Raw genomic sequence first — 23150 nt, forward strand, 5'->3', positions numbered from 1 at the left:
GGGAAAAGCAAGCAAAGGAAACAGCAGGTGGGCGGAAGCCTCCCTTTTGCGTTTTCCTTCCTCCGCCCCCGACCCCGCAAGGCCGAGCCTCCAACGTGGGCCGCGCGCCTCCTAGCGGCCGCATCTCCGCTGCCGGCACTTCCGGCCTCGGGATGCTATCATCAGCCAGCGCCCTGAGTCGGCGCCGGACACGTGCGTGCGTGTGGCGTAAGACGTCGGACGAGGAGGCGGGCTTTCTGGCTCTGTCCAAAGCCATTTCCGTCAGGAGCCGGAAGTCCGTCCTGGATGGCATCGGGGGAGGCCTGTTCGTGGACCTGAACCCTGGGGCTGCTGGTCCTCCCGCGCCCGCTGGTTGCCTCATGGTGCGGGCCGCGGCCGCCAGCCCCCGTGCGAACCGGCGGCGCTAAGGCGCCGGGGCAGCGCGCGACATGTCGTCGGGCCTCCGCGCCGCCGTCTTCCCCCGCTGGAAGCGCCACATCTCGGAGGAGTTGAGGCGCCGGGACCGGCTGCAGAGGCAGGCGTTCGAAGAGATCATCCTGCAGTGTGAGCGGCTGCCGGGCCCCGGGAGCGGGCGGGCCCCGGGAGCGGGCGGGCCCAGCCGTGGCATGCGGGGCGCCAGCGGGAACCCGAGGCCGCGCCGCCCGCGCGCCTTGAGGCCGCCCCGGGTACCCAGCGCCTTGGACCCCCAAACGCCTTTTTAGATCTTTTCCTCTTTCACTTTATTCTTGGGTGTGACTGTGGTGGGTTTTCCTCCTCAATTGGGTATTGTTTACGGGCAGGCACCGTTCACGTCTGTGTTTGTAAATCCCAGTAGCTCACACAATGCTTGTGTACTTAAATAGGCCGGTTCCAGAAACATCCTGTTTCGGGCATCGTGTTACTGAAAACGGGCACTGACTTTAAGCAGTAATTCGTTCCGTTACCGTCGTCTTCAGAGTGTAGTGAAATGTTTGCCTTTCACTCCTGAAGATCTGTTGTTCTTCCTCCACCTTGGTGTTCTGTGACTATTACATATTACACATCTTGAGTCTTAACGTACTTTTTAGTTGGGACATCACAGTCTTTACTGTTGTTGAAAACTTGCGTGTGAAAGAGGTGGCCCACACCCACCCCCGCTGCTGCAATTTGAGTACAAAAGTGTTTGTGCCCTTAGATGCTTTCTAAAGAGCATTTCCTTGCCCCCCGCCCCATTTTACCATAACTGACGACACATTTGGGGGAAGAAACGGGGCACTCTTCGGACCTCTGGTTCCGTCTGCCCCTTGAAGTAAGCCTGCAAATCTCAAATCATGTTGATGATGCAGTTCAGTGTAATAGTAGGTGCCCTTTATTGAATTCTGATTGTGCTAAATTTATGGTTCCTGAACTTACCTGCACATTAGAATCAGGTGGGGATCTTTAAAAAATTATAAAGCCCAGGCCACATCCCAGACCAACGAAACCCCAGTAATAGAGGTGGGACACAGGTGTCAGTATTTCTTGATGATCCCCAAGTAATTCTAAGGTAGAGACAAGCTTGAGTGCTGTCGTAAATATTTGGCATGTGTCGTTTCACTTTACCTTTCCGAAAATTCTATGAAGCAGGTCCTGTTGCCCTTTATACAAATGAGGAAATTGAGACTGAGAGAGATTAGGTCATTTCTCTGGGGAGGTACAGCAGATTAATGGATAGGGCCTGGATTTGGACACAGACTTAATGGCTCCTGACTTTTTTGCACTTTTGCCCTTCTCATTGGGTCCCCCAAGAAACAGCCTTCCTTGCTTTCGCTGAGCCCATCCTCTTAACTAAAATGGGGAGAAAAGGGAGATGATGAATGTGCCACTCCTGTGCTAATTCCTTACACTCTTTAGAGTCTGACAGCCCAGTGCTGTTTCAGAAAGCCAGAAGCACAGGAAACTCCTTGTTGAAACGATTCCTTATGGGTTACATAAATTCAGGTCATCGGGTATTTCATCATATGCTTATTCTTTAAAAGCTAATACACACTGAAAGTCAAATTGGGTTGGAGGTCTGATGACACTCCCCTTACCAGCCTCACTTACCTGAGTCTGGTTTGCTGCATCTATAAGATAGGGGTGAAGCTCGCCTTGCCTGCTTCATAAACACAGTGCTGTGCATATAAGTGCTTTGAAAGCCATCTACGTAATTGTCTATAAATGGAAGGTGTCTGTAATCAAATTGACACAATTGAATGTTTTTCTGCACTTTGAAAATGGACATCTTGAAGGGGTGGAGGATGTTGGAGGAAAGTCAGAAAGACAGGTCAGTCCTGGAGAGGGAACACGTCTTAAAACAGCTATAGTGAGTAATGCATGCCCGGGGGCTAGGAGAGGAGGGGCGAGAGGGCAAGACAACCTTGGCCTGTTAAAATCTGCAGTTGAGGCAGGGGATTGACATTTGGGAGATCACTTCTAGTTTGACTGTGGAACAGCCGCCCTCTTCATTCCTCGCTTCCCAAAGCAGTCAGCCAGAGTTTCCTGTTCAGTCCTGCCTCTGAGCCTGAAGAGAAAGATGAAAAGAGGCTATGGGGACAGCAGGTGCCCTTTGAGTGAGAGGAACTTTTAAGAAGGATCCCTCTTGAATACCTCATGTCCTTTGAAAGACCCGATATCACAGGGCACCTAGCTGTAACATTTTGAAGATCTTATTAGAGCCTTTTGACACTGGTGAACATTCAAGGTTGGAATCACTTCCCTGTCCTCTTGAGCTAATTTATTAAATTAATATTGATGAAGATAGTGTTTCTCTTTCTGCCCAGGATTTCCATTTTTAGATATCAACAAGTAGGACTCAACTCTTTAAGAGGAAAGATAAGCTATTCTAAAAGGAATAATCACTAGCATAAACCCTCTCCAACTTTTGCTGTGAAGCAACGCTAATCTCAGACATTTGGGATCTGTCAAAGCCACCGTCAGGTGTGGGTTTTCTGTAAGTTTCCCGTGGTCACTTTCTTGTTCTGCTTTGTGCACCCCCTTCCACTTCTGATCTCACTGGCCCCCTGCATGCATGTCATTTCTTGCCCTGACTTTTCTTTTGAATTTCTGCACTGTGTTCCCTGTCACATTTATTAAGTTCCAAGGACTCATTTTCTTCCTTGAGCTCTCTGCTCCTGTGTTCTCTGGCCTGTTAGGATCTTGCACCCAGTTGGACGAGCAGGGAACCTCAGAATAATCTTTGACTTCTTACTAAATGATGCCTGTTCATGTCACTGCCTGCTTTTAAAATCTGTTGTTTCGCTGTTGCCAGTAAGAAGAGGTCTGAATTTCTCATCCTGCCCTCTCATGTGTTGGTGCAAACTTTTATTTCTAGCCACTTACTGAACGGCTCTCTAGACCTTCTGCTTGGACTGTCTGTCGTCTTCACCTGTGAAACCATCTGAGAAAATGAGTAAAAGTTCACTCTTCCTTTTTATATTTGACCTCCCCCCCACCCCCACCCCCATTACACTTTTTTAGCTCCTTGAGGTCAGGGACTCTGGTTTGTATTTGTATCCCTAGTGCCCTGATCTTAGATTAAATATTCCAGGGACTCCCTGGAGGTCCAGTGGTTAAGACTTGGCCTTCCAGTGCAGGGGGTGTGGGTTCGATCCCCGGTCGGGGAGCTAAGATCCCGCATGCCTCGCAGCCAAAAAACCAAAACATAAAACAGAAGCAGTATTGTAACAAATTCAATAAAGAATTTTAAAAAATGATCCACGTGAAAAAAATCTTTTAAAAAAAAATTCCAAATATAATAAGGTAAAGGTTTCCTGTGTTACTTAGAGGTGCATAACACTTCACTTTTCCATTGTGTTTTGGTATGTTTGTTGCCTCTTTCCCAGGTAGAAACAGGTAGCTGTGGGAGTAGAAAGCATGGGCACCGGGGGCGTTTCGGAGTGATTTTTCATAGGTTCCTTTGTCTGGGCTGCCTGTGCTTGGGCCAGGAAGCGTCTAAGGAGTGCATGTTCCTGAGTTTGGACGATTGCTGTAATCGGTGGTAAAGAACAGTGCCTAGTACTTTGATACCTCGTAAAAGTGAAACCTACCCAGTCATCTTCTGGTTATATCTTTGGTCCAAATCTTTATAAGATGTTAAGTAGTAATAAAGCATACCTGGGTTGTAATAACTTTTTTTTTTCCTGTGCTAGATAACAAGTTGCTGGAAAAGTCAGATCTTCATTCAGTGCTGGCCCATAAGCTACAAGCTGAAAAGCATGACATACCAAACAGGCATGAGATAAGGTATTCTGAAACTATCCTGTATTATTTGTGTCTCCTGAGATAAGGTATTCTGAAACTATCCTGTATTATTTGTGTCTCCTTTTTAATTGAAATTTGTCTCCGTTCAGTTGTCACTTCCCTGATTTTGAAGCAAACCAAGTACTGTGTTTGTGCTCCACTTGTTGTCAGTTCCTTTCAAATAAAAACTTCTGAAGCCAAATAACTAACTATTTAACTTTTTTTTTGAAGGTACGTAGCTACCACCTAGAAGGCTCATCATCAGTACGATGTGAGCTTGAGAAATTGCTTAAGGCGAGTAACCAGGCCAGTTCCTCCTGTAGCCTACCAGGGTTCACTTTTTCTAAATAATCAGACAAGTAAGCATTCTTGAGCACATTTACATAGATCTTGTCAGTACAGGATTGACTGGCCTGTAAACATAAACGCTACAGGTCTATGTGATCCTTTTTAGTTCAGTGTTGTTTCCACGTATCTTAGTGTGCGGTCAAACCAGTGGGTTGCAGAAAGCTTTTTTTTTTTTTTTTTTAAGAAAGATTAGGCAGAAATCTGCATTTTATAGGAAGGGTATGTATTGCTTCACTAAATATGTGAGTATGTGTTCATGGTGGGGAGTTTAGTATCTTTACTTGGGTCATTCATGTAAACTATCTCTTTTTGAGGGTCATGGTCCAAAAAAACCTTAAAGCCATACTTCATCAGAGCGGCTTAAATGCAATCATTCTAGAGTCTTACTGTCCTCCTTTTCCATTTGTTCATCACGTTTGCATATTAAATTCTGTGGTTTGTGTGGGAACAGTACCCATTATTGCTCTAAAATCTACAAGCTTTTTTGCATATCAGCTAACATTTAGCAATTGTAAAAACAAAGTTGATGGTAATTCAGGATTTTAGGGGAAAAACAGAAGTGCTGGGTGTAGCTTATTTCATTTACTCCTATAGCCATATCTGCTATCTTGCCGTCCTTGTTTCCTCATCTGGCGAGATGGTCTCCAGGCAGACCGGAGTAGAAAGAGGAACAGATGGCCCGGCCTAGGTTCCATTTTTGCTTAAAAACAATTCAGGAGATCATGCCTAGCTGTGGTCCTGGGAGGCCTTCCGCAGGATTTAAAATATTAGTTGCTGTGTTCTGGTCAACTTTAGGTGTAGAGAATCCATTTCGCCCTTTTTCATCTAAATTCAGTCAACTGAAAACTTGAAACATTTTATTTCTATCTGGTTAGCCTCTTGGTGACTGTATTCCTGCATCCTTTATCTGTCAGCGAAACTCATTTGCTTGGAAAGGTAACAATAAATAAATATACAACATTCTTTTAACTGAGTATCACTGGGGTGGTAATTTAACTGGAAGTCCGTCCTTCCTGCAAACTTGTGTTCACAGTCAGGCCTCTTCCTGACTGCCTCGTTTCTATTAATGGTATCCTTATTTTCCAGAAGTCAGCTATGATTCCTTTTTCCCTTGGTGTCCTGCCCCTCCCCCTTTGCAGTGTCCCGGGCCTGTTGATTCTTTGCCCACAGTGTCCTGTGCATCTGTCCCTTGGTTTGCATTTGTGTGCCACCAGCTTCGTTGCTTATCTATGCTTCCATTCCTAGACTATGGCAGGGGTCTCGTTCACTGAGTCATTTTGTGACTACAGTGTGGGCCAGGCATTGGGATACAGAGATGAATAAGCCGAGAGTCCTTGTTCGCAAGGACCTGAGCCTCGTCGGGGAGAGTAGCTCAGTGAGGTGTGTGCTAGTAGGATACAGGTATTCACAGAAGACGGGGATCTAATTGGCTGCTATCTCTCTCTTCTGGGCTCTCAAGTCCTGCCCATCCCACTCTAATTAATCTTAAAACACACTGTGCTTAAAAAACTTTATCTCATCAATTATCTGACTCCTCTCTTAAGTGTTTTAATCCCTTTGCTTACTGGATAAATCAAAGTGAAACTCATCCCTGGGAAATAGTTGATTCCAACAGTTTTCTAAGTATGCTTGCTAGACCGCAGCCTCAGAGATTTGTTAGAAATGCAGAATGTTGGGCCTCACCCCAGAGCTCCTGTTTCAGAAACTCTAGGGGTGGCACCCAGTAGTCTTGTTTTAAGAACGCTTTAGGTGATTCTGATGACCTCTAACTACAAGAACCACTGCTTTAGTGCCTACTCAGTCCTTGTGAACTATCCGAGACACCCGGAAGCATGTTAGAAATGCAGATTATTGACCCTTTTCTTCCTCGACCTGATGAATCGTTCTGGGATGGGGCCCAAGAATCTGTTAAAACCTACTCTCTAGGTGATTCTTTTTTTTTCTGCCTAGTGAAGCACTGTTATTGGGCTTTTGTAAGAAGTTTGACTTTTATTGTGAATAAAATTGCAAGTGGTAAAAGGCTTTGAGCAGAGGAATGAGTGCCCTGTATCCTTGCCTTTTCTCAGGATTCTCTTCAGCTGCTTGGAGGAACAGACTAGTTTTATGTTTTGCATATTTCACATTGCTTTGCATTAAAATAAGGGGATTTGATAAAAATTATTTCTTTTCCTTCTAATCCCCATATGCAGTCAATCACCCAGGCCTGTTGCTGCTTCTGCCTAATTTAGGGTGGTTTCTTATAAGGTATGTGCCGCTTTCTTTTTATTTATTTATTTATTTATTTATTTATTTATTTTTATTTTTGGCTGTGTTGGGTCTTCGTTTCTGTGCGAGGGCTTTCTCCAGTTGTGGCAAGCGGGGGCCACTCTTCATCGCGGTGCGCGGGCCTCTCACTGTAGCGGCCTCTCTTGTTGCGGAGCACAGGCTCCAGACGCGCAGGCTCAGTAGTTGTGGCTCACGGGCCCAGCTGCTCCGTGGCACGTGGGATCTTCCCAGACCAGGGCTCGAACCCGTGTCCTCCTCATTGGCAGGCAGATTCTCAACCACTGCGCCACCAGGGAAGCCTTATGTGCTGCTTTCTAGTCTCTTGGCTTCTAGTTCATGGGCCAAGATTGGGGAAGCACTATGTTGCCTCAAAGAATGCAATATTAATGTATCTTAGAACATGTAAGAAAAATGCTTTTAGAGATGGAGGGTAGATTTCGGAGGGAGCGTCATTCTGCTGCCTTTTCCCTCTTTATTTCTTATCGGTCATTGGGAAGAGATGGTGCCCCTGCCCCCGCTTCAGATGGTGGCATCCTAGTTTGCCAGCCATCTTCCTTTTCTCCATCTGTGTGCTTTCCCTGGGCAGTGGTTTCAGCTACTCACTGTAGTCTGATAATTTACACCTGTAGCTCCAGCCAAGACCCCCCCCCCTCTCCTGAATTACAAATCCACAGTTCTGTTCACCTGCTGCTATTTCTGAGATAGTATGCAAACACCTGCAAACTTTCCCAAATTCCATTGACTCTTGAGGTGGCCTGAGCTCTGTCCATGGCTTTAGATACATCTGTTTGCTGACAGCTTCTATATGTCAGCCTCCAGCTTGGGCCTCTTTACTTGAAGTTCAGACTCTTAACAATATGCAGTTTCCACTTGACATGCCCACTTGGATGTCCACGGTGAACTCACTCTTCAGGCCTCCCCCGACCTCTTGCCCCAGTCCTTCTGCCTCAGTAGGTGACGCCTACCTTTGATCAGCCACTCAGGCCAAAAGCCTTGGAGTCATCCTTGAGTCCTGTCTTTCTCTCATTCCCTGCGACCAATTCAAAGGCAAGTCCTGCAGTCTCTCCAGAGTGGATCTAGCTAGGATCTGACCACGTCTCACCGCCTCCGCTGCCGTCACCTTGTCCTGATCTGCACTTTCTGAGTCTGGAATATGTAATAGCTTGCTAACGGGTCCCGCTGTTTCTGCCCTTAACCCCTGCAGTGTGCTCTCCACCCAGCAGCTGTAGCGATCCTTTCAAAACGTAAGTCATTCCTCTGCTCAAAACCCTCGGCAGCTTCCAGTCATGCGTAGGAAAAGCCACAGTCCTCGGGGGCCTGCGAGGCTCTGCGTGGCCTCCCCGATCCTCCCTGCACCCCCTGCCCCGGGCGCTGCGGTCACACTTGCCCCCAGCCTCTCCAACACTTGCTGTTCCCTCCACTCACAGGGCCCCGCCCCCGGGCCCGCATGGCTTGTTCCTCACTCTTTGCAGTCTGCAGTCAAGTGTCACCTCTCGGGATGCCTTTGATGACCCCGCGTGGAACAGGAGCCCTGTCGCTCTGTTCCCTTCTTTACACTGCTTAGTTTTTCTTCACAGCACATCTCACCACCTGACTCCATCCATCTACTCATTTGTTGTCTGTCTGCTCTTAGCCGATTGTAGAGCTTCCTGTTCCCTGCCTTCTCCCCGCTAGGCACCAAAACAGTGCCTAGCACAGAGCCGGCGCTCAGATACGTGTCGGGTGAGTGGGCCTTGTTGTCTCCTCCCCGTTTACCTGAACTTTATTCCGGAACCCATCCTTTATTCCTGACGCAGCTGGTGGTATGGGTTGTGGTTGGTTGGTTTTACCCTGTGTCTCACATCTCCTACTTTCTACTTTAGGTTTGTAGTGACTTATAACACTATTGGCCTGGAGAACTGAACTGCTTTCTTGGCTATGTTGTCATGTACATGTTTGAAATTCTAAAGTTATTGTTCCAGTGCCTGATTGAAGGGGTCTGGGGTCTGATTTTTTTTCTCTTGTTTGCATGTTCTCTTCATCTGCCTGGTTGGGGCATTTAGTCCTGGACATGATGGTGCGTGGAATGATAGTCAGCTGCAAGAAATGGCCCAGCTGAGGATTAAACACCAAGAAGAACTGACTGAATTACACAAGAAACGTGGGGAGGTAAAGATAGCTCCTCTCCTCGTCTGTCTTGGGGGTTGGAGGGTGGGGCAGGCACGCCCACTGGAATTTGCAGCCATCCTGGCTACATATGGCATCACCAGCTCTATCTGTGGGAATGAAACAACAGAAAAGATGCGAGACCTCTGTCAACAGGCGGGCAAGCCATTGAGATAACCAGGTTGTCATGCGCCAGGATGGCACGAAAGGTACAAGTGGAGAAACATAAAAAGAAAGAAGCTTACTCCTTGATTGACTGAAAGTCTTAACTAATACCTTCATAAAGCGTGAAACCTGCAATTTCAGAAAAATTCATTAGGAAGAGTCAAGTCCTGGGCTGTGTTTACGCTGGGTGGTGGTCTAATGGCAAGTTATGAAAAAGCGCAACTTACCGTCACTTCAGCCGAGTTGATTATCAGCTAAAGAGTCAGAAAAGGCAGCTGGGGTGGAGGGGTAACCAGGCGTTCTCAGCAGGAGCCTGGCAGTCGCCGGGAGCGTTGCTCGTCTACCCGAGGCTGCCTTCAACAGGGAGGGCAGCCCTGCTGGCCCTTCTCCTCTCGGCCACCCAGCTCGTTTCTTCTTGGTGCCTCGGCCCCACCGCACAGGCACCTGTTTTTTCTTTAAAGTAACCCGCAATTATGAGTTTCCAACTGAGGTCCTAAAATCTCTTGTTTATGAAAGTGTTCTTCTTTACCCCCAGTTAGCTCAGTTGGTGATTGACCTGAATAACCAAATGCAGCAGAAGGACAAGGAGATGCAGATGAATGAAGCCAAGTGAGTAGAGAGCATGCTTCCTCCGGGACTGGTCTTGGGACCTCACTGCCTGTTTCACCGCACTCTCGTGCGCGGGGCCAGCGGTCATCGGCGGCAAACAGTAGCCACACAGGGCTCAGCACAAGTCTCGTTTCTGTGCGTACGTAGCTGGGGTCCTTTCCTACCCTCTGAGGATGGAAAAGGCAAGAAGAGTGCCCTCCGTCCTCCAGGGCCCCAGCACACCCCTGAGAAGTCAGCTTCGCTCTTGGAAATGTCCCTGAGGCATTCACAGTTCCCCCCACGGCCGTCGCCTGGGGGAGTGGGTGTCTTCCGTGATGGGGATGGGACCAAGAGAGCCGAGTGCCCGGCCCTTGGGAACGGGGATGAGTTTGTGGGCAGGGTTGTTCTTGATCTGGGAGAAGCCTACCGGACAAGATAAACAGGGACTCCCAATCCTAGGATCTTTGAGCTGGAGGGGAGCCTGGGTTTCATCGGCGCCTTTTCCCTTGCTCCGCAGGGAGGGCTCTCTAGAGGCTTAGAAGGGTGCGGAGCCAGCTCAGGCGTTCGCACTCAGTGAGTGATAGAGCTGGTGGAATGCACAAGATACCCAGCCTCCTTTTAATCTCCCATTACTACTCGATTTCAGCATCAAAAGCTCCCTCTTCCTTCCCATCCTGCTTTTCTGAAAGGTACTTTAACTAGTCATTCATAGTCTGGATGAACCTTGCCCTAGGTGTTTCCTCTCCATTAATGGGATTGTCCTGTAAACCCCTGGGGCTGGGCTTGGCCAAGTGAGGTGCCTGCTGTGAGGGCTGAGGTCATTGTTGGTGCCCAAGCTCACACAGCTCTTGTGCAGTATCCCTCTCCCGTCGTGTTTTCAGAATTGCAGAATGCTTACAGACCATCTCTGATCTCGAGACCGAGTGCCTGGAACTACGCACTAAGCTTCAGGACCTTGAAAGAGCCAACCAGACCCTGAAGGATGAATATGATGCCCTGCAGATCACTTTCACTGCCCTGGAGGAGAAACTGAGGAAAACTACTGAGGAGAACCAGGAGCTGGTCACCAGATGGATGGCTGAGAAAGCCCAGGAAGCTAATCGCTTAAATGCAGAGAATGAGAAGGATTCGAGGTGGGAGATGAATTGGCAGTCAGTGATTTCCATTGTTTAATAAAGTCGAACCTAGTTCTTAGAAAAGAAGGAAACCAACCTGGCAGCTCTGACCACAGGGTGGGGGCACCAGGAAGCACTAACAAAATTAGAAATAGCAATGGTGGGTATAAAAGAGATTTGCATTTATAAGAACACTTTTACAGCTGAGCAAAGGATTACCTCCCAAAAGGGCTTTGGCCCGTTGCTATTTTTGCCAGTGAATTCTTTCCGTGTTTCAAGGAGAAAAGCTAGTGCTTGAACAGTGTAAATTAAACCAGAATTAGAAAAAGCTTATAATCCCCCCCCCCCCATTTTGTAAAACTATTCCAACCCATAGCAAAAACTCTGGCTAGTGTACAAGAAGACCGTGGGCCAGCCTCACTAGTAGTGAATTCAAAAGATTAGAACATTTGATTTTAAATCCCCACATCAGTAGTTTAGAATTTGAAAAGATTATTGTAGTTTATCTAAAAGAATAAATACATGGACTAGGAAAGAGCTTTAAAGAATAACAAAGAGCCCTAATCCTACCAAATAATATATGCAAAAAGATTTCGAAATCTGTGTAAAAACGGAAACCAAAAGGTAGAAGTAAAAAATGTTACTCTCTGCTGTTTGTTTTATGAAAAATTCCAAAGTAGGAGTATTGGAGGACTTTCTAAACATTAAAAGTAATGGTAGCTTTTCCAGTAAGTGGCCTGAGGTGACCTCTCAAAATGGTTCGCTATTCACTTGACCCAGAAAACCCCACAAAATCATGCAAGTCAAGAGGTTCAGATCTTCGTGTTCACTTTAAGAACACTTGTGAAACTGCCCAGGCCATTAAGGGTATGCATATCCGAAAAGCCACCAAGTATCTGAAGGATGTCACTTTAAAGAAGCAATGTGTGCTGTTCCGTCGTTACTGTGGTGGAGTTGGTAGGTGTGCCCAGGCCAAACAGTGAGGCTGGACACAGGGTTGGTGGCCCAAAAAGAGTGCTGAATTTTTACTGCACATGCTCAAAAATGCTGAGAGTAATGCTGAACTTAAGGGCTTAGATGTAGATTCTCTGGTCATTGAGCACATCCAGGTGAACAAAGCCCACAAGATGCGGCGCAGGACTTACAGAGCTCATGGTCAGATTAACCCATACGTGAGCTCTCCCTGCCACATTGAGATGATCCTTACTGAAAGAGAACAGATTGTTCCTAAACCAGAAGGGGAGGTTGCCCCGAAGAAACTGAAGAAACAAAAACTTATGGCCCAGGAGTAAATGCTGTAAAAAATAAATGCAAATAAAAGTAAAAAAAAAAAAAAAAACACCAAAAAAAAAAAAAAGTAATGGTAATAAAGAATGGACTGTATAAAAATTGTAGGTTTCTTAACATCGAAGAACACTATAAAACAAGCAAATAGGCTATGCTGTTATAAAACATATATCCTTAGTATAGAGTCAGTAAGGAACAGGTGAGCATTCAGACAGAGGGATGTAAAGCATAGATAGTTCATAAAAGAAGTGGACGAGCTCAGTGAATCTGGTAAAAAGGATTGTTGGGAGGAAGGTGGGACGGGCCCCTCACATTGCTGATGTGAAGGCTGTTTCTCTAACCCCTGGAGGGCCCTGGGGATGGCAGGCACCTGAAAATGGTTCCCACTTGTTGGACTTCATCCTGAGTGATGAGATTCGTTCACAAGTACGATTTTGTGATAGTCCATTATTCACAGTAGTGAAAAATTAGAAGCAGTATATCCCTTGGTGGGGGGAAGAAATTGTGATATTTTCATACAGAGATTTTGCAGAGTCTTTTCAAAATATATATACGTCTTAAGTTTGTATTAAGAAAAAGTGAGCTGTCCTTATATTCTTTCTGTCTCATGTTTAAGTAAAATTGCGTGGCTTATATGTGGAGCTCTTAGGCAGCTTAGGGGTGGTAAGGACACCGGGGTTCCCTGGAAGTTGTTTGGCTTCGGGCTGAGAGCCTGCCTGAGGGAGAAGTGGGCAGGCGTGTGGTTATGCAGAGGGGGAGCCCTTGGTCATCACCGTGGACAAGAACAGCCCAAACTTTCTAGTGAAAATGGGGAGTGAGGCACATTACATACCTGCCCTTGTTGTGTCCTTTGGAATGTTTTCCTAGGAATATGCCATTGCACGTATTACCATCTGATTGCACGTGTGGGACCTGGGGATTCTTTTCGTGTGGGACCTGGGGATTCTTTTCGTTACTTGACTCAACTAGTTCCTCCTCCTTAGAAGCCTTCCCCCTTCCTGCCAGTTTCCCAGATTAGATGTCCTTCCTCTCCTAGCAGCTTTTGTTTACCTGGGTCATCGTGGAGCGCTGTTTTTTGAAATAGCTGCTTGTGTTCCGCCTCCCCCGCGAGGCTGGGGTGTGTCGCCACAGGCAGGCACGGTGGCTGCTGTGTAAGAAGCTGTCAGCGTCAAAGAAGGACGTTTCCTGTCGGCTGTTGTAACGAAGGCTGGGCTGCGGGTGTTTTCTTCTCCCCGTGACTCCAGCTCTGTCCTTTACCCACTCCGTGCAAACAGGTGCCTTTCCTTTAGAGGAGTCTTACCCACCCCGCACCGGGATTCTGCTTTCCCCTCAAAGACAGTTGATAGGTCATCTGTTCCAGCTAAGAAAAATTGGTTAACCTGTAATTTTTGTCACTTGTCCTGTAAAACTGACTCTTCCAGGTATAAGATTAAGAGTGTAAGGCACTTTTTCAAGCTAGAGCCTCATCCCATCCCAAATTCTGATGTGCCACCTACAGGACTTTGCCCTATTTTGAGAATTATCACTATGGCAGAAACTTTTTTAAAAATTTAGAAAAGTTTTTTTTTAATTTAGAAAAATTTTTAAAAATTCCATCAGAACTCTTGACCTGAGCTCAGTAGCAGTGCTAGAGTTCTGGGTTGGGGGTGTGAGGGCAAAAATGACAGATAGAGGTGAACTTGCCATGGAAGAGAGAGGGAGGCCAAGGTTTAAAGGTTAGGAAGCTCCTGAATTGAGGACTGGGGAAGGAAAGACAAATGGTCTGAGAGGGGAGAGAGTGGAAGCGACTGCCGACCACATTAAAATTTTGCTGCAGCCAGGACTTGTGTGTCCAGCCCTAGTAAACTGAAGCCTTGTACATTTTGATGACTCAAGAATCTCACTGTACCTCAGTTTCCTCATCTGTAAAATGGGAATCATAGTACTTAACCTCAAAAAGTTTGTTATAAGTGTTAAATGAGTTAAATTCTGTAAAATAATAAAACCATGCCAGGTACAAGTAAATTTTTATTATTATTCATGCTCTTGATATGTTAGTGTGAGAATGTTTACTTCAGAAAACTAAGTCTCGACCATGACTAACCCTGGATAAACCTGATGCATGTTTCTGTCCTGAGAGGCCCTGGGTCCCCACAGGCAGGCTTCTCCCTTGCTGGTTCACTGTTCTCTCTAATCCCTCCTAGGGCTTTGCTCTGAAATCCATTATAATAGGGTCCTTACTGAAGTTACAGTTGTGGATTTGGGACTTTGGGTATCTTTGCCCAGGGTAGTTGTTACTTTAAGTGCATTGAATATCCCAATGTGTTACTAGTAGTTTTTTGAGAGCCAAAACCCCATGCTTTCTTTAAGTAGACATAAATAGTGGGCGCTTTTTTTTTTTTTTTTTTTAAATAGGAGGCGGCAAGCCCGGCTGCAGAAGGAGCTCGCAGAAGCAGCAAAGGAACCTCTACCAGTTGAGCAGTGAGTAGAGATGTACAAATCAAAACTATGCTCGTAGTAATTTGATGTGCTATTTTGAAATAGTCTTATAATATTCTATTTCTATAAAACCATTTTACAAATTGTAGAAGTATCAACTAAAAGACTTAGGGCAGAAAATAAAAAACACCCATTACCTTCCAGAAAGTTGTTCCAGTTTATACTCATTAGCTGTGAGTGTGAATTCTGACTTCCTCCACCCTTAACCAGTGACAGCCTCGCTGTTTTCCTGTTGAGACTGACCTGTTTTCTGCCTCTGGTTGGAGCTGTTGCAGTGTGATGCTGGGCTGCAGTTCTGTCTCTTGCTCTCTTCTTGGTTTGTGGCTTCAAGTGGAGCTTGGGCAAACCTTTGAAGCCTAAGTAAAAACTAGGATCTCCTGGGACAAAAACAATTGAGTCAATGTGGAGTTTTTCCTAATCTGGAATTGGGTGGAGGGTCTTCCCTGAGATTTGAAGCTTTGTTTTCAGAGCAGTGGGTATTTTAGTGACTAAATTCCCTTTGCTCTGGTTCAGGATGTGGGGTCTTCTCCCTCGTTGAAATAGATTCTGGAATATAGTATTAGAGTTATGATCTTCTACTTTTTTAAATGTTGGTTGCTTCCTTGTAAATGGAGGGGAGTGGTTTAAATTCACTCAGGAGTCATCTGCCAGACAAAGGTCTTGATTTATAAGAAAACAAATCTCATACCAAGCCTTTGCTTTAGATGTAGCATATGTGCATAATTCCTATACTCTTCACATGTAGAAAATGAATCTCAGGTGTATTTTCCCAAAGCTACAAAGTAGCTAAATAGTTGACCTGGAAATGAGATTTGGTTCCTTAAAAATAACAGCTTATAAAAGCATCATTTGTCTGCCTGTTATTGGCCAGCATAAACAGGTGACTAGGTGTAGAAAGGTCCAGCATCCTGCCCTAAATCACAAAGGAAATGGCAGAGACAGGGTGGAAACCTAAGGGTGTTTGACTGTAAAGGCCTGTTCTTCATCTCTGTTCTTCCCTAAAAGTAGAGTTTCTAGGTGAAAGGACATTAACACCTTTGAAAGGTTTTGATAACACGTTACCAGATGCTGGTATTTTCTCATGGTCCTGGGCCTTTGCACTGTTCCAAGTACCTTTATAACTATACAACTCTATCTTAAACAAACCATTTACATAGGCTCAGCTCATGTTTGTTACTCTTGCCATCTCTGCTGTTCTGTTGTTACCCTTGTGCGGACACAAGTGACCCGCAGACCACAACTGAGAAGAGAAGAAAGCCCAGCCTGTTCTCTGTCTTCAGGCCCGCCTTTGTTCTCCTCTAATCCTGGCCAAGACTGGGTTCAGTTACACGGGATCTTAGAATCAATAGCCAAGGAAAATAAATTTGCTTGAACTTGGTTTAACTTGCTTGGTAACAAGTTCTGAAGTATACATTTACATAACCCAGATAATTAATCATGGAAAAATCTCTCAAGTTCTTATGAATCCAAACATTTGGTAATAAAGTCTTGGGTTATTAGATTTTATTATTTTACTCCTCCATGAAGGTCGCAACTCGGTAGGAGGTCATTAAGACCAAAATAATTACTTACCTTCCCAGCAACCAGGAAAACAAGGAGGAAGGGGAATTCCAGAGGAGCTTTGCAGCCGGTGGGATAAACACCAGCAAAGGAGCATGGTCCTGTGACTTGATTATCTCATGTGTAATATAATGGACTCTCTAAAATGTCAGAAACAGCAAATACCCAGAGTTATGCTTAAACATAAGCCTCAAATACCCAGAGGCAAAAATGAATTATGTTTAGATTTTGCTTTCCTGTCTTTCACTATTAAAGTAATATTTAGAACTGGGTTGTTTATGTACCCATTGACTTCATTGCCCTTTTAGCAGTCCATTTTCCTATTGACTTGGATCTTCTCCCTATGCTGGCATTTTCTTGTACACCATAGCTGCCCCTAGCTATCCTCTACGTTATTCAGCCCGTCTCATGGGAACTGTTTCTTAGTGAGTGCTGCAGTCCAGTTGTTGGCATGCGGGAGCCCTTTAGCTACAAACCAGACTTCTGATGAGAAAAATCTACCTTAGTACTGGTTATGTGATTATAGGCTTAATAAGCCATTGTTTCATTGCTTTCCAAATGGGAGCTGTGTTAGACCTAAAAAGAGCAAAAGCTCACTTCTAAAGTTATTTTCAGGTGGACTTCTGGATTTGACTTGAACAGATTGTTTCTACGCTATTGCTCAGGTGGCAGCTCCTGTTTCTCCAGAGAAGCCTTGACCGCCTGTGTCACAGCCAAGGCACATAGGCCATGTGTGATCAGGAAATGGTGTTGGGGTCGGCCTTTGCAGACTCATCACAGAGCTCTTGTTGAGCAGAATCAAAGACTCAGCCTCTTGCCCTTCTTTCCAGGGATGACGACATTGAAGTCCTTGCGGATGAAACCTCCGATCACGCCGAGGAGGCCTCTCCGGTGCGGGCCGTCAGCAGAGCCGCCGCGTGAGTAGACGGGCTGTGCCAGGGGCGGAGAGCTCGAGCAGCAGCCCGGCAGCATGCTTGTGGGCGGGGCCAGGGAACGGTGCGGCGCTCCCGGACCCCCAGCTGGAACGTGCAGCCCCGCTCACTCAGCCATGGGGCTCGCGGGCTCCAGGGTGTCTCCGTCTTTCTCGGGTCACCTCTGCTTAATAGGAGGCTAGCCGTCCCTTAGTGCTGCCACCAGCTGTGAAGAGAAGCAGAAAAAAGCGTAGTGGCTTTCTGAAAGATGGACCTTGTTAGGCAGGGTGATTGTTTAGATCGTACTGTGTAATTCTTACTAGGGCTCCAGGATTTTTTTTCTTTTCTTTTTTTAATTTGCCAAAACAGGATGAAAAGAATGGGATTGGTCATTAACCACTAGAAGTTGTCGTTAGGTCACTTAGACAGTTCATCGTCTAAAGCATTATTTCCAGGGAAGTTAATTTAGTGCTAGGGAACCATATTTCTTTTGAAACTTCAAGGCTGGGTTTTCCCTCCTACCTTCCCAATGCTTTCTGATGGTTCAGTACTGTGAGGGGTTTCTCGGCTGGGGTTTGGGAACTCAATGGGAAACACACTCCCAGGTACTTTTGTGGACTGTTTTTGATTGATTATTTGGGCAAAATGTTTCTAAGGTTTAAACCTATCCTCCCCTCCTCTTTAGTAAGCGACTCTCGCAGCCTGCTGGAGGCCTTCTGGATTCTATCACTAATATCTTTGGGTAGGTTAGAAAACCTTCACCTTTCCTTGTTAATATGTGTATAAATATACCTAAGTACATGTACATGATTTGTTGTCGTTTTTTAAACGTGCGCCAGAATTTCAGTGCAGAGTATACAGATGCCTTAATTTCAGCTTTTCATTTAGCTTCTTCCTTTTTTCCTCAACTTCCTTTCTCTTAATCTCGCTGCGTGCTGATCTCTGGCCTTACCCTTTAGTCTGTCCGAGTCTCCCCTTTTGGGACATCACTCTTCTGATGCTGCCAGGTGAAAATATTATCCTCTCTTAGCCCAGCATGCAAGTGTGGGTCGTTGATAATTATGCTGATCACCGCTTCACTACCCCATTCATCACGTGTACATGTGCTAATAACCAGGACGCTTTGCATGCTCCTAGGAACGCTGTCAGCCCTCTGAGACGGGCGAATAGGCTGAGCTCTGTACAGTAATCAAGCCCTGGTCGCTCTTTCTTTTGGCATGTGTTCAGCTCCACCTTGACCACAAGTGTACGCTGAGGATGATCGTAACCAGGCATAGGAATCATCTTAAAATAGTTTTATGAAAATACCAACGCGCTCCCTCTGAGCTAGCGGTTACATTAAGTTGAGAACATCTGTAGCTGTTTATTGACGGGGGCAGCAGTTGTTCAGGATTGCTTTTCAGTGTTGAGTTTTGGAGTCCATGAGTTAGCGAAAAGGAGAGTACAGGTAAGTGCTGACTGTCTTTCCAGTTGTCACTGAGTGAGGTTGCTTCTGATTTGGGGAATCATTCTGTGGTTTGGAGGGTCTAGAAGGGAAAAGAAGCTATTGATAAAAGATGTCTTTGAATCCCTTCTGAGAGTTTGGTGGACAGTAAGCCTGTGCAATCCTGATGTTTTCCTTTATGTTCCTTCTTAGGAGGCGCTCTGTGTCTTCCTTTCCAGTTCCCCAGGATAACACGAATACTCATCCTGGTTCTAGTAAAGAAGTGAGGGTGCCAACGACTGCAGTGTGTGTCTTCGTAAGTATGATTTATCCCCAGAGCCCACTAAGCTTCATAAAGAAACAGAGCCTGACAAAGGACCCTTTCTCCTGCTGCAGCTAAGCTTTCTATTATTGTTTTGTCTATATGGAACTTTTACACCTGTTGGCTGTCTGATAGAAAGGATTGATTATATTTTGATAAGCAAAGCAAAATTGCTTTGCTAAGGTAAGTAAAATTAGTGTATTTTGCTTCTCTTCAGAGAACAGAATTTATTTGCAGCCACCCTCTGTAATGTAGGACTGGCTGAGAGGATGGGTAGCATGAGGGGGTGGGGCAAGGGGAGGGGAGAGCTAATTTGGGATGGTGAGGAATTAGAGAATAATTCATGCAATTGTTGTCACCAGTTGGCTCCAATTTAGAGTTTCTAGTCGGTGGTCTGTTTTGGAAGGTCAGTAGGGCAGCTCTTGGCTTCACAAATTATACTCAGGTCCATGTGACTTCTGACCATTAGGAGCACATAGTTGGAAGCCGGAGACACTCCTGGGCAGAAGCCACTGTGATACCATGGCTGTCAGCTGGAGTGTGGAGCTGGGTCCTAGTACTAAAGGATAATCCGGATCCTGGCTGGGGTAATTGAGCAGACATGCAACCGGCCTGGGGAATTGTAGAGTCCCTGGCTCAGGGCTGGCAAATAGGGTGGGGGACGGAAGAGTAGAGCAAAGCCCAAATAGTTGGGTTAACTCTTGGGTTGCGTGGGGTGAGTTGGAGGAGCTAACGTTCGGGGAGAGAAAGGCTTGCTGTAAAAATGGGATAGAGTTTATATGAGGGCAGCTTTCATTTCCAGGCGTGAAGAGGAACTTTAATAGTTATTTCCATACAATGCACTGACTGAGCGATTAGCCACCTTGGTCATTGTAAAGAGAGTCCTGCTCTGGATGAGGAGTTGGACGGGGGACCATTAAGGCCCCTTCCCACTCCACTCCTGTGATTCTCTAACAGGCCTGGGCACCTCGGAGGTCGATGATGATTGGTAAAAGGTCTGATTGCACTTAACGTCACACTGCCTTCCCTGCCCTCAGCTCCCAGCAGCCCATTTTTTCCCTCCTGTCACATTTAAGTCATGTGTATGGGGTAATGGAGCAGCTGATAATTTGGGATTCTGTCAGCGTGTGTTTCTGAGAGTGAGCAGTGCACAGCTGACAAGCATCCGACAGAACCGGCCGCACAGGAGATTGATGAGCGGCAGCCATGGTTGTGACGGTGCGTGATCTGAAGTTTTCAATCTGAGACCTCCGAAGTGGAGAGGTATCGTTAAAAAGAAAACGGAATTGTATGCAGGTAAAAAGTTGGAGCCCCTGTCAGACAGCTTTTCAGCACTGGGACACGAGAGGGTGGTGAGAAAGCAGATCAAGCAAAGTAATAATAAATCATGTTTATATTCCAGTCGGTTCATGAGTCACATTCTCAGTACTTCAGGCACCTTTTCCAGTCCCAAGCAAACGTGAAGATCAGATTTTGTATTCCCAAAATGACCTTTTAGGCAAGTGATTGATGACAGGTTTAAGGATCTAGTATTTATAATTCATGTATTGCAGGGTCCCCCACCCCTGCCCACACTTTTGCTGGAGCAACTTAAAGCAAATCTCAAAGTATTTCATTCATAAATATTTCAGTATCCACGGTCTCTTAGGAGATTATAGCCACGTCTAGTATTCTCTTTTCCCATTCTAGGATGGGGTGCTTTTTATTTGGTTTCCTTTCTCATCTTGAACACAAATGCCACCACCTTTTCAGATCACGTGTTCCAATGTGGATGCCATTCTCAGACATCTCCCTATGAAGAATTTAAGTGCTGCCAAAATAACACCTGCTGCTTTTGTCGAAGGCCGAGTCATGGTCGGGCACATTCCTAGCTCACAAAACCTGCAGAAGTCCATTTTCATAGACGAGCAAACTGAGGCTTTGGGAAGTGAAGGAACTTGGCGGAGGCTGCACTGCTAGTACATGTAGTGCCGTGTTGTTTCCAGAAAGAACTACCTGGGATCCTACTCTAACACTGATGGGTGGCGGTAGGAGCGGCATCTACTCATACCAGGATGTATTCGTATTAAGGAGACCAAAAGAAAGGCTTTTTAAAAAAAGAAAAGGCTTTTTTTTAAGTCATGAGGAGCCATGCTATATCTTAATTTGATACGTAGTTTAACATGTGGTATTAATGCAGTCTGGACCAGAAGAGGCAGTTAATCATAGGCTTACTTTTAAGCTCTTAAGATCATAGTACAATATAGATTGAAATTACATTGTTCTTAGAAGAAGGAAAATTAATGCAAAGACAAACTTTAGGCAGTTAGTTTACACAGATTTTGAATGCTTTTTAAGAAGGTTGCACTGTGTTTAAAAAGAACTGTAGCTATAAGAATTTAATGATAATAGAATCATAGGAGACCCTGGGCTAGGAACCCAAGTTTGTGATTGGGTCCCCTCTTTAATGACAGGTGTTTAACCTTTGGTTAGGGGTCCAGAGTGTTCGTCAGTACTGGGCCCTTTCTTCTTGGGAATGACAGGGGTTGGGTTTGAAACAGGGCACTTGTCTTGCAGGACGCTCACGATGGGGAGGTCAATGCCGTGCAGTTCAGTCCGGGTTCCCGGCTCCTGGCCACGGGAGGCATGGATCGGAGGGTGAAGCTCTGGGAAGTGGTCGGAGGTGAGATCTCGCTGGAGTGAGAAACAGAAAGAAGCTGTGTTGGTGACATCTGGTTGGCCTTGCTTTCACGCAGTCTTTGAGTTGTTCATCTTCTTGAAACATACAGTATTTTGTGTGAGGAATCATCTGACCAAAGCATTATTACCCTCTCAGTTATCCTTTACAGCTGATACAGCCAAATAGATGTTTGCTCTCGGTTTCCAAGTAGTGACTAGAGAATGCTGTTGAGTTACAGATACGTTAGCGTTTGTGTTTTCTCAAATACGTACTGACCAGGGGATCTTCCAAGATAGTACAGGTTTTAGAAGGAAAATAAAAAATCTTGTAGTCATGGACTCGACAATTAAATTACACATCAAGCTGTGGTTTATGCATTTAATAACGCCAGTGGCCATAGCCTAGCAAAAAATGACTGACATCGTATCTAAGCTTGAGAATAAACAGAGGAGTGTATCATCTAGGAAAATGTATTTAACAAATAGCTTATTAGACAAGGATTCTAAAATCAAGACTCAGTCTCTTTGATTAGACATTGTTTCAGGAATGACCTCAGAGTACTCAAAATGGGATGGCATTAAAACAGGAAATGGGAGTTAGTGAAACCCTCTGCCAGAATTCTGAACATGGGCATAGCCCACTTTCAACATTTTGATAGTCAGTTAAATATACATGTATTTTTAGTAAGGCAAGGTCAGGGAATTCCCCTGGAAGTCCAGGGGTTAGGACTCCGGGCTTTCACTGCCAAGGGCCCGAGTTCATTCCCTGGTCAGGGAACCAAGATCCCACAAGCCACACAGCACAGCCAAAAAATAATAATAATAAGGCAAGGTCAAAGAATAGACTGAAGGGTTTTATAGGAACCACTTTGTCCAGTTTCTGTACTTGCAGTACATACATGCTCACTCTCCAACAATAAATAGCACCATCATACCTTTCTCTACTTTATTTCCTCTGATCCTCACAATAGCCCTGTGCCGTTAGACAGGTGGGTATCACCCCTGTTTGACAGATGAAAACTCAGAGACACTACTTGATTTACATGGTTGATTTACATGGGCAGGAAGTCGTGGAACCTGGGACCTGAGCTTGAGTGTTAAGACTGCAAATGCCTTGCTTTTTCCAAAATGGCCTCCTCTGAGCTGTAGAGCTGCTGAAGAAGCATGTGTGTTACTACTACTTTTTCAATATATAAATTGATTGATTGAATGATTGATTTTTGGCTGCATTGGGTCTTCGTTGCTGCATGCGGGCTTTCTCCAGTTGCGGCGAGGGGGGGCTACTCTTTGTTGTGGTGCGCGGGCTTCTCATTGCAGTGGCTTCTCTTGTTGCGGAGCACGGGCTGCCCAGGGAACTCCCTGTGTTACTACTGCTGATGTATTTAGAGCGAGAGCAATCTACTGATCCCTTTGCTGGAACACGTTGTCATATAAAGCACCCAACTTGTCTACCCTGGCCTTTGATTTTCATGAAAATGACTCAGTACTTAAATCCCTGGCAGTTAGAGCTATTTGAAACCCATCAAAATTTGTGCTGTTTTACCCAGAAACACCTTATGAGTGATAATTGCTGAAACTTACAAAACAAAACCATATCATAAGAATAGAAATTTTGGGCTTCCCTGGTGGCGCAGTGGTTAAGAGTCCGCCTGCCAATGCCAGGGACA

At 45.6% G+C, this 23150-nt stretch overlaps 1 protein-coding gene and 1 pseudogene across 8 annotated transcripts in view; both read left to right on the forward strand.

The window, feature by feature from the left end:
* Nucleotides 1-235: 235 nt before the first annotated feature.
* The window catches only part of ATG16L1 (autophagy related 16 like 1), a 43658-nt gene continuing 20743 nt past the window's right edge, over nucleotides 236-23150 (forward strand). Inside the window, exons 1-11 of one of the 7 annotated variants that reach the window (XM_082466294.1) lie at nucleotides 236-543; nucleotides 4128-4221; nucleotides 8874-8979; nucleotides 9677-9750; nucleotides 10611-10862; nucleotides 14526-14591; nucleotides 17000-17086; nucleotides 17766-17822; nucleotides 18040-18087; nucleotides 18717-18819; nucleotides 21382-21487. In XM_082466294.1, coding sequence (XP_082322420.1) covers nucleotides 429-543; nucleotides 4128-4221; nucleotides 8874-8979; nucleotides 9677-9750; nucleotides 10611-10862; nucleotides 14526-14591; nucleotides 17000-17086; nucleotides 17766-17822; nucleotides 18040-18087; nucleotides 18717-18819; nucleotides 21382-21487 — 1108 coding nt within the window. In that variant the 5' untranslated portion in view covers nucleotides 236-428. The remainder of the gene's footprint in view (nucleotides 544-4127; nucleotides 4222-8873; nucleotides 8980-9676; nucleotides 9751-10610; nucleotides 10863-14525; nucleotides 14592-16999; nucleotides 17087-17765; nucleotides 17823-18039; nucleotides 18088-18716; nucleotides 18820-21381; nucleotides 21488-23150) is intronic. The other 6 variants (XM_082466288.1, XM_082466289.1, XM_082466290.1 and 3 more) reach the window with 6 other exon arrangements.
* On the forward strand, nucleotides 10869-13043 carry LOC309663015 (large ribosomal subunit protein uL22 pseudogene; annotated as a pseudogene). Its single transcript has one exon. The product of its transcript is annotated as a large ribosomal subunit protein uL22 pseudogene (transcript).

Source organism: Balaenoptera physalus (genome assembly GCF_965194825.1).
Source record: "Balaenoptera physalus genome assembly, chromosome: 6".
Classification (NCBI taxonomy): Eukaryota; Metazoa; Chordata; class Mammalia; order Artiodactyla; family Balaenopteridae; genus Balaenoptera; species Balaenoptera physalus.